Source organism: Propithecus coquereli, unplaced genomic scaffold (assembly GCF_000956105.1).
Source record: "Propithecus coquereli isolate 6110/MARCELLA unplaced genomic scaffold, Pcoq_1.0 Scaffold44, whole genome shotgun sequence".
NCBI lineage: Eukaryota > Metazoa > Chordata > Mammalia > Primates > Indriidae > Propithecus > Propithecus coquereli.
In genome coordinates, this window is record NW_012150174.1 from 10,835,620 (window position 1) to 10,846,101 (window position 10,482).

At 50.0% G+C, this 10,482-nt stretch overlaps 1 protein-coding gene across 1 annotated transcript in view; it reads left to right on the top strand.

Annotated features, from left to right (window-relative positions):
* Positions 1-7,195, top strand: part of TRIM66 (tripartite motif containing 66) — a 30,072-nt gene extending 22,877 nt beyond the window's left edge. Inside the window, exons 10-19 of the mRNA XM_012654275.1 lie at positions 561-1,086; positions 1,337-1,432; positions 2,918-2,978; positions 3,435-3,609; positions 3,935-4,224; positions 4,688-4,814; positions 5,147-5,221; positions 5,627-5,779; positions 6,197-6,415; positions 7,136-7,195. Of these exons, the coding sequence (XP_012509729.1) occupies positions 561-1,086; positions 1,337-1,432; positions 2,918-2,978; positions 3,435-3,609; positions 3,935-4,224; positions 4,688-4,814; positions 5,147-5,221; positions 5,627-5,779; positions 6,197-6,415; positions 7,136-7,195 (1,782 nt within the window). The remainder of the gene's footprint in view (positions 1-560; positions 1,087-1,336; positions 1,433-2,917; positions 2,979-3,434; positions 3,610-3,934; positions 4,225-4,687; positions 4,815-5,146; positions 5,222-5,626; positions 5,780-6,196; positions 6,416-7,135) is intronic.
* Positions 7,196-10,482: the final 3,287 nt, after the last annotated feature.

A 10,482-nucleotide genomic window follows, 5' to 3' on the forward strand; every position in this document is an offset into this window, starting at 1 on the left:
ACTTTCTGAGCCTTGGTATTCTCTTAGAGAAGAAAGCCTGAGGCTGACAAGTTTCAGCCTTCTTAACCCTCTGCCACCTTTTTGTAACAAAAACTGTGCTGTAATACCCCTTGAAGGGAACAGAAGCCACTAATGGGATAGTCAGAGGGGAATGTGAAACTGGAGGGCAGTGTCACAAACCAGTCTTTTGCTTAGGTATAGGACAGGGGACGGGGGATGTGGCTGATGGTGTGTGTGTGTGTGTGTGTGTGTGTGTGTGTGTGTATACATGTACCTTAGGTCAAGTGATAGCTTCTTTCTTTCACTCTTGCTCTCTGCCACACACACACACACACACACACACACCCCAATGTCCTCAGCCTGTGCCCTTCTCTCTGTGTCACCTCCTTGGTGTAAGGAAAGGGAACAGGACTTCATGTACTGCCTGAGTTCCCGTCAACTACCAGACTCTGGGGCTGAATGGAATCTGACCATGGGAGTTCCTGTGAGCTGAGTCTCCCCTCTCCCTCCCACCATTCCCAGCTGACAGCCTGTCCCTACCCTTGTCTCTATTCCCACAGCACTCCACCTCAGTGAGCATCATGGGCTTTTCCAACACTCTGGAGATGGAGTTGTCATCTACCAGGCTGGCAAGGACCCTAGAGCCACAGATCCAGAGTGTGAGCAGCCTGACAGCTGCCACCGCTCAAGCAACGCCAAGCTTTATGAATGGCCCCCCACAAACTGTGTCCAGCCTGACAAGGGTTCAAAACCAGGCCATGACCAGCCTGACAACCAGTCACCTACAGACCATGCCCAGCCTTGTGCATAGCACATTCCAGTCTATGCCCAACCTGATGAGTGATTCCCCCCAGGCCATAGCAGGCCTAGCGAGCAATCACTCTCAGGCCAGGCCCAGCCTAACATCTGTTCATGCCCAGGCTGTGCCGAGTCTGGCGACTTGTCCTCTGAAGAGCATGCCTCCGGTTTCTGACATGCAGCTGGAGACTCGTTCCAGCTCCAGTCCTAGCTCTGGCCAAAGTACAGGAAGCCTGTGCCCTAGGGATGGGGCTGACCCCTCCCTGGGGAATGCCCTATGTAAGGTAAGTCTTGGGGAAATGCCATTCAACTTCTGCCCATCACTGGGCAAAAGGTTGGCCACTGAAAGCCTTATCCTGGCCTTAGCTTAACAGCTCTGAGACCACTAATGGCAAAAATGTCTGATTTCTGTGATTTTTGTTGACATTTCACTTTTGAAAGATGGAAAGTGAGGATTCCACACGCTTCACTGACTCACTGGGACAAGGCCCCACAGCCCCTGGCCTGGATGCTCCCAAAGACTTGGCTATCCCCTCAGAACTGGAGGAGCCAATTAACCTCTCTGTGAAAAAACCTCCACTGGTGCCAGTGGTCAGCACATCTACGACTCTTCAGCAATACCACAGCCCAAGAGGTGAGACTCAAGGTAAGCAGCCTGCCTGCCATGTTGGCCACAGACCTGAGCAGATGGACTCAGTACTTCCAGATGAGATAGAGGTTCGCAGACAGGCTCTAAGCCTGGGAGAGCAATGCTTCTATCTGAAGCAGTCTCTCCTCCAAACTGACTCATTGACACCTGTTCTGCTTCCCTCTCTGTGGCCATGGCTGATCCAGGCATGGCTGGGACCTAGCCTCCTTGTAACATTTCCCATGCAAAACGTCCTGGGGGGGTCCAGGTTATATTTATGGGAAACAGGAAGAACTCAACCCGGGAGGGCTAGCCTTCACAAAATATTATCGAGAAGAGTAGGCCTGCCTTTGGAGTCAGATAGATCGAAGTTAGAAAACCAGCTCTGTCTCTTTATATTTGATCCTGGGTAAGAGACCTAACCCCCAGAGCAGGATTTTTCTCTATAAATGCGTACTTCTTAGGCTATTGGGACAACTAACTACAGTGACATCATTGATAACTTACTCCATAGTAGCAAGACTTCTCCTTATACCTCTCAGTAATGTGAATTTGTGTTCTGCCTCATAGTAAAGGGAATTTGGACCATTGGTGATTAATTCTCATTATCTTCTCCGCTACCCAGGCCCCTTCTTAGTCCCAGCTAGGCTAGGGTTTGTTCTTCTGTGGAAGGTGAGGGCTAGTTGGGAAGTTAGGAAGCAACTACCTAGTGATCATCTGGGACTTTTTCAGTTCCAAGTATGATGTGCACTTAATTTGTAATGATCAGTCTATGTCCTATACATTTAATAAATGAAAACAAAAAAATAATTTTTCTCCTTTTTTCTCATACTGACTGAAAAAACCAACTGAAAAATTATTGGTTCTTATTACATACAATAATGTGACCCTGCATTTTACACAATTAAATTAAATATTTTGGACCCTGCTTGCACATGTGAAGTGCCTAGGACAGTGCCTGGTGCTGAGTGGCTGCTCAGCAAATGCTAGTTCCCTCCTTTTGTCCCACCATGACCTCCTGTCCATCTGCACAGACTGTACTACTCAGGGAAGGACTCCCTGGAACCTCTTGCCCATGGAGCATAAGCTGGATTCTCAGGCAGTGCTAGAATCTCTGCACTTGGCTGAAAAGGCAGAGGCTGGATGGAATGACTCCCCAGAGCAGGCACCAGTGTTCTGGGAAGAAGTGATTTCTGAGCTCATTATAAAGGTGAGAAGCTGGCCCCTCAGTACCTGACCCAACACTCACTGGCAAGCAGCCTCTGCAGGTTATCTGTGTTTATCTTTTTAAAAGAAGGTGGCCTTCCTTCTCTCTGAGGAAGGAGATTCATGGCAGGATTGTCACCACTAGGAGTGTTTACAGTGTAGGTAACAATTGCCTGACAGGTATGTGGCCAAAGATAAGGAATAGCAGGTACGAATGGAAGGTGTGGGTGACAGGCATGTTGTCACAAATGTATGTCACAAATATTTATTTATCTTTTGCCTTAGAGTATGAGAATTTTGAACAAGGAGCCTTAGAGCTGGATACAAAAAAGAACCAGAGCATCAGGTAACAGACTTTTGGCCAACCTCCACCTCCCACCCTTAACTTCATGTCCTGCAAGGTTGGCACAGGAAGTAAGCATTTTCAATGACTTAACATGAAGCAGAAGTTTGTCTGTAATTGTCTTCTTCAACCCCCAGACCCTCACGTGGAGTCTGTGTGGTTGGATGTCTGGGATGGCTGTGGAGGATGTTCCGGCTCCTGCACTGTGGGGCCTGCTCTGTGTGTGCAATCCTTGCTCTTCAGAGAGCCCCCTTCTTTGCCCAGGGACTGCACAAAAGGGCTCCCCAGTGGCTGCCAGGGCCTGGTGAGACAGAGCTGGGCAGGAGAGCAAATGTAGGGGGTCATACTGAGAAGATCTTGAGTAGCAGTTCAGTTGGGGGAATCATGGATGTGCCTGACTTAGAGATTGGGGCCAGAGGAGGCTCCCACCAAGACCCAACGGTGTCTCTCTTGCCACAGAGCCTTCACCAGTGAGTGCAAGATTCCCTATGTGCGACTGGAGAGGCTCAAGATCTGTGCTGCCTCCTCGGGAGAAATGCCTGTGTTCAAGCTGAAGCCACAGAAGAATGATCAGGATGGGAGCTTCCTGCTGATCATCGAGTGTGGCACTGAGTCCTCCAGCATGTCCATTAAGGTACCACTTTGCTCTGCCTTGACCTTGAACCTTGGCCAAGCCTAGGAGCCTATTCTTTCTCTCTGCTACTGCCAGAATTCTGGCTCTGGGGCCTTTCCTGAGTCTCTGAGTGGGGCTGTAGCTTGGCCAGATGTTGTCCCCTGCTGCAGTGGGCCTATGAGATGCACATTAGATGTGAGCTGTCCCAGCATTCATGGAGCTTGGCATGGGGTCCTGGAAAAAGTAGTTATCACAGTAGGTGCTCAGGACCTGCCCGTTCCTTCCCACCCTTCCTCAACAACTTGTCTGTGCTGCTCTGACTGCTCAGACTTACTTCTTCCCCAAGGTCAGCCAGGGCAGCCTGCCTGATGCCATCCAGGCCCCAGGTCTAGGGGGAAGAAAGGTCACTGTCACTTCTCTGGCTGGGCAGCGGCCACCAGAGGTGGAGGATGCATCTCCTGAAGAACACAGACTCATGCCTCGAACTCCTGGAGCCAAGAAGGGCCCCCCGGCCCCAATAGAGAATGAGGACTTCTGTGCTGTGTGCCTCAATGGGGGAGAGTTGCTGTGCTGTGACCGCTGCCCCAAAGTGTACCACCTTTCCTGCCACGTGCCAGCCTTGCTCAGCTTCCCAGGGTGAGTCATGCCAGTCCAGCGCCATCACCTGGCTAGCAGGGTTATCTTCCAGGAGTTATTATTCCAGGCCAGGCCCACAGAGCTCCCCAGGATGGGTTTACCCCTCTCATGAATTGTGTGTCTGTGAGTTAGTAGTCCCTACGGCTGGTGCTTTCTCTACGTAGACAGGTAGATGTTTGAAATTTGATTGGCTTCCCTTCCTCCTCTGATTCAGCATCTTCCTGCACACAAATTTGTGCCTATATTCCTTCCTCAGCCTCCCCTAACTCCTATCTTTCTGGATTCACAAAATCTTGAGTTCCTAAATTTCTTTCAAGCCTGAGGATAGGAAGCTGTTCCTCATAGGGCAGGGCTAGGGACTCAGTTTCCTAAGCCATTGCTCCCACACCTGTCTTGGGGCAGAGGGACGGGGAAGGGTGTTCTGAGCAATGTGTGTCTAACATGGCCTCACCTACCTATGCAGGGGAGAGTGGGTGTGTACCTTGTGCCGCAGCTTGACCCAGCCTGAGATGGAGTACGACTGTGAGAATGCCCGCTACAGCCAGCCTGGAATGCGGGCGCCTCCTGGCCTGAGCACATATGACCAGAAGGTAGGATGGGGTCTCTGGGAATGAGGCTCCCTGCCTGGGGCAGCTCCCCTATGCCTACAGAGTCTGAGGCCTTTCAGAGGGGTTGAGAGGCCTTTATGGGTACCTTTCTTTTAGTCTGTGCCTGATAACTTGGCCCATGGGGGTTTGGATGATTTTCCTTCTCCCAGCAGTTTCCTGTGGCTTGGGGGCCTGAACTGTGCCCTAGTATGATGGCTGGCACCCTGTGGGACAGAGCCGGAGAGTTATCAGGGTAACTCTTTAGTTACCATCTTTAGTGCTTATTGAGGTGGGGCCAGAACAAAGTAACACTGTTGCTAATTCTGATTTTGCAGAAGTGTGAGAAGCTGGTACTGTCCTTGTGCTGCAATAGCCTCAGCCTGCCTTTCCATGAACCTGTCAGCCCCCTGGTAAGGAAGGCCTCGCTCTTTCTGCCTGCTACTGTCCTTTCTGCTCAGAGGGCCTAGGCCATGAAGCAGGAGGAGCACTGTGGTACCCAGGGTGGGCTCAGAGCATGGCCACTGGAAGTAGTGACAATATTAACTTGTGGATGGTCCAGGGGACCCTGGGGGCCATGGGCACTCCACAGCTGCCACTGCATCAGATGTGACTTGATAAGTGACGCATTCCTCCTTTTCCCTTTTTCTTTGTCTTCTTTTGCCATCCTTTTCTTTCTGCTGTTCCTCTTCTTTCTCTTTCTTCTGTTCTTTCATTTATATTCCAACTCATTCTCCATCTCTTTCTCCTTTTTATCTATACCTCCACTTCCTCTCTCTTTCTTCTTTGCCTCTTCTCCCTTTCTCTCCTCCCCCGAGGCACGGCATTATTACCAGATTATCAAGAGGCCCATGGACCTGTCGATCATCCGGAGGAAGCTGCAAAAGAAGGATCCAGCTCACTATACCACCCCAGAGGAGGTGGTGTCAGACGTGCGCCTCATGTTCTGGAACTGTGCAAAGTTCAATTACGTATGTCTTGACTGTTTTCCCTCTCTCCTATTTCCCAGTAACCCCAAGACTGTCATGGCTGGGTGGGGACAAGGGGCAGGTTTGGTCCTGGGCTGCCATGAAGACCTGGGGGCAGACTCCTGGGGCCTGCTGTGGTGAGTGTTTAAGAGCTCTGTCCCACGCTCGGGCCTCAGCGTGGACTCGGGGAAGATGGGGAGGCACTAGTGAATAGCCATCTGTGGCTGGATACCTGTCAGGGTCACTTCTGCTTTAAGAGCTGTTACCAAACTGGTTATCCTAAGTCCTAGAAGAAAATGTCAAGTCCAGACATCCCAGGAGACCCAACCAAGCTTTGTGCTTTGTATAGCTTTTGGGGGACCTGGGAAAGATGGGCTGGTAGAAACCGACTAGACCATCACTGCTCTCCTCCCTCATCAGCCTGACTCAGAGGTCGCAGAGGCCGGCCGCTGCCTGGAAGTGTTCTTTGAGGGCTGGTTGAAGGAGATCTACCCGGAGAAACGTTTTGCCCAGCCCAGGCAGGAGGACTCAGACTCCGAGGAGGCATCCAGTGAGAGTGGATGTTCCACTCCCCAGGGCTTCCCGTGGCCCCCCTATGTGCAGGAGGGCATCCAACCCAAGAGGCGGCGACGACATGCGGTAAAGAGTTGCTACCAGCTGGCAGCAGGTGGGTGGGTGACTGGGCAAGCAGGGAGCACCCAAGCAGCATGCTCAGGTGGCACAAGAGACAGTGGTGACGGTGAACCCTCACTTGCAAGCTCTTAGCCTATAAAGAAGGCAGGGCAGCATAGGGCTCATCAACTCCAGTTACCCGTGAGGCTTGAAATTCAGAGAGGTGTATGTACCTGTCCAGGTTCACCTAGCAAATTAGCAGCAGAACCAGGGTGACAAACCAGGTGTCCTGATTCCCAGCTCAGTGCTGGTTATACTACATTGTGATTGGGATGCCCATAAGAAGAGAAGTACCTGGTATCAGTGCTGATCTTTACTTGGGTTTGAGGGAGAAAGGAAGGGATCTTTTTCAGCTCCTTGGTGTAGGGTATCCCTTGCAGCAGAGAGGTCAAAGCTCCTTTGACCTTTGGCTGGTCCCACCTGTGTAGACCTGAAATATCAATTTGATGCTGTTTAATTCCACTGAAGTGTATTACCTGCCTACCGTGTGCCAGGGTCTGACCAGCCATCCCCAGTTGTTTATAATTCTTAGCACACCATGTTTGGTGTGGCTTCAGTAAGTTTTGCTGTTGGATTCCTGCATTACTTCAACTCTGTAGAATCCCAGTCTTGACACTTAACCTTTTCATGTTAATAAATCCTACATTTGGCTATTTTAATTCCAAATATGTATATTTTTTCTTTCAGGAGAATGAAAGAGCAAAGAGAATGTCTTTCCGCCTGGCCAACAGTGTTTCCCAGGTGTGAGAGCTGGGAGGAGACTGAGTGCTCTGGCAGCTGGTATCCCATCCTGTTGACCATTCCTCCCCATCTTTCAGCTTATGCTCTTCAGAATGTGGATGTGAGATGAGTCTTGTGGAGCTGTGTAGCGCTCTTCTTTGCCATTTGCATCTACAGCATTTATTTGGGAGCCATAGTGCATCCACTACAGAGATTTCAGTAATAAACAGGAAAGAGGGAGGTGTTCCTTATTTCCGGAGTAATCAGATATATAGAGTCCACTTGACAAAACCACAGCCGGTCAGGTTTGGAAAGCCGTAACTTCCTTGGTGAACTCTTTCTGCTGAGGAAAACAAACCTTTCTCACCTTTCCATGTCCAGGCTCAGGAGCAATGTCTACATCTGAATTCCTTCTGGGCTCAGAAGTGGGTAAAGGAGGGAGAGAGGTTTGGACATGTGACAAGCCTGTGATCCCTGGCCCAGCACAGCCAAAGACTGTCACTGTTTGCCTTTGCTTGTCCTGTCTGGACAGAGGCACCTGCCCTGGGCAGAATAATGGAGTCTTATAGAGGCCGTAGATCTCAATTGGTGCCTATTCGAGTTCTAACGGTTTTCAGGGTATTTGTTTTACATTCCCCCTTTCCTGATGTTGATTTAGGTGGCTGCTGTGAAGGTGCTCTGAGTGGTATGGAATTCTTGACTGAGCTGAGTGGCTAGGCAGAGACCATTTACATCTTCCAGCTCGTATTTCACTTGGAGGCTTAAAAAGATGTCAACTTCAGAGTCTGCCCTTTGTGCCACTTACTTTGGGCTAATAGCACTTCTTTGGTGTCAGACTCTGCCTTCCTAGAAGTGATTATTAGTGCTTGTCAGTGGCTACCCCTTGATCATCCCTGTTCAGAGGTCTGGATCCTGAGTTCTCCTTGGAAAACCTTTGAGGCAGCTGTTATCTGCTTCAGGTGCAGAATTTCTAGGCAAGAAGAGTGACCCACAGCCAGCTCACTCTGCTGGGCCTGTCCTTCTGCTTAGAGATTCTAGTTCTCAACGTCTCCAAGTTGGCAGAGCCAAAGATCAGAAGTGAGTCTTCTGGCTAGCCTTCCTCCAGGCTGTCCACAACCCCGAAAAAAAACAATGCTCTACTGGTAGCCCTTTTTTGTTGGAGGTTGGAGAAGGCCTCAGGGACCAGCAGGAGCCAGACCTGGGGGAAGTTCTGTCTAGGTCAGAGAAGGGGAAAGTCAAGAGGTGAGAAGCCAGTGTTCTTCAGTGACCCTGAAGCAACATCAGGACTGTAGTTCTCCTGGAATGCAGAGAGAAGCATTCTGGCAGCCATGGGCACAGGAGCTCCAGGCTGCATCTCAAATGGATCTTCATGGTCCATGAGGGTGTTTGTGAGGAAGTGGCATAGAAAGATAATCGGGATCAGGCTACCTCCCAAGTAAGGGCTTGGTTGAGAAGAAACCTGTTGCCGATACTGTTGGGGGAGCTCTGGACGTGGCATTTCCGTGGCCTGGCCCTAAGACAACGCTCCCTGGAGGTCCTGTCATGGCATGGCTAAGTTCAAGGAAGTCTGAGGTCATGGCTTTGTTTTTACTAAGAGATGCTGTTTAAGGAAGTTCTTGTTTATAGGGCCTTTGCTAATGAACATTTTTTGTTATCAGAAAACATTTCTTCTCTCCTTGTGAGTTGATGGTATTGTTCATTTCCTTCTCTACCCAAGCTGAGAGATCATCTTTACTTCAAAGCAAACTGTGTCTGTTGACTTGCCATTCTTTCAGCAGCGCACGCCAAGTTCTCCTAAGCAGATGGGCTTTCATAATCCTGTTTTCTAGTTTGGGGTAACTGAGTCTTTAATGCTTTACTGGTCAGGCAATCTTTGGACTTAGGCCTCTGCTCCTTGGGTCTCACATAATTTTCTGGCTTGGGCTCTGGCCATTTCCCTTTCAATTTTTGAATATTTTTCTCTGTTTAGTTGGCTTGGCAAGGTTCCCTCTGTACTTGCCTCATTAGTTCCTGCATTTGGTCATTTTTCCTTTGTGTGGCCCACATTCCTACCACCCCTGGGTAAGCTCCATTGTATTTGGTGTTGGGCAGCCAGTGAGGGTTGTGGCAAACCTGATTGAGATCCTTCTTCAGGACCAATTGGAGACCACAAATATGAAGCAGAAATGCCCACTAACAGCCTGGTTTCCCTTATATCAGTGAAGCTCCCTGCTTGGGTGTGGCCTGCTAGGCCCAAGGGTTAGCTTGCTGGGCCAGGGGATCTTAGTAATGTGGTGGAGAGTCACATATTCCCTTTCCGTCATAGAGACCTGCATGCTGAGGGGCTCCCTTTAGGCCAGGATAGGTGGGAGGTAGAGTGTCCTTTCCCCAACAGTGTGAGGTCCTACCCTACGACACCATCCCTGCTCTGGTTATCCCATGTTACTACCCTCTCCCTGGCTTTCCCTATGTACCTAGCTGCCAACATTTTAAGTCATGGTTTTGTTTTGTTTTTGCATGCAGAAAGCAAAACATGACTCTTTAGAAATTAAAAAAAAATATATTGCTAGCTAAGTGACTGCCTTCAGAGGCTCTTTCCTAACTTTTGAGCCAATCCCCCATTTGACTTGTTCTCATAATGGCACCATTTTGGAGTCAGTCAAGTCCTTTGGCCCTTGACAAAGTCATGCAATGGAAATACAGTGAGTTATGGATTATTATGGTACAGAATGCAGTCCTGTAGCATGCAGAGGAGAAATTGGCTTCTTGGGTGTGCTGAGATACAGGACAGTAGTGTGGCTTCAGTTGATGTAAGGGGATTTTAGTACAAAAATGGATTTGGGGTGAATTTGCAGAGCACTCTTCCACAGAGCATAGGTAGGTTGGCCCTGCCTAACTCCTAGCAATTGCTAACCACACACCCTGCCTGCCTCCCTAAGTGGCAGCCACCACACCCTCCATAGGCTGTGCTCCATGGCAGGCCCTGCCTTCACCCCTGGAGGACTCTGGCTCCCTGTGCCCATTTCTGGCAATAGGTCTTTGCCTGACTCCTAAGACCTAGGGCCCTGCCTGTTTGTTCCTGGGCTCTGCTCTGCTCCCTCTCTCATTCCATGGGGTCACCTGTTGTCTTCTCTTCTGAGCTCCTGAACTGAGCCTTTGCTCCTTCTGGATTGCCACCTCCTCTGCCTCCTCTTCTTCTCCCTCCCTCACTGCTGCCAAAATTGCCCTGCGCCTTTAGTTCATTTCCATGACTTCACCCCTCATCTTCCTCTCCCAGTCTTTCATCCTTCTCCTGGACTTCTTCCCCTCCACAGCCTGAACCCACAGCCCATCAC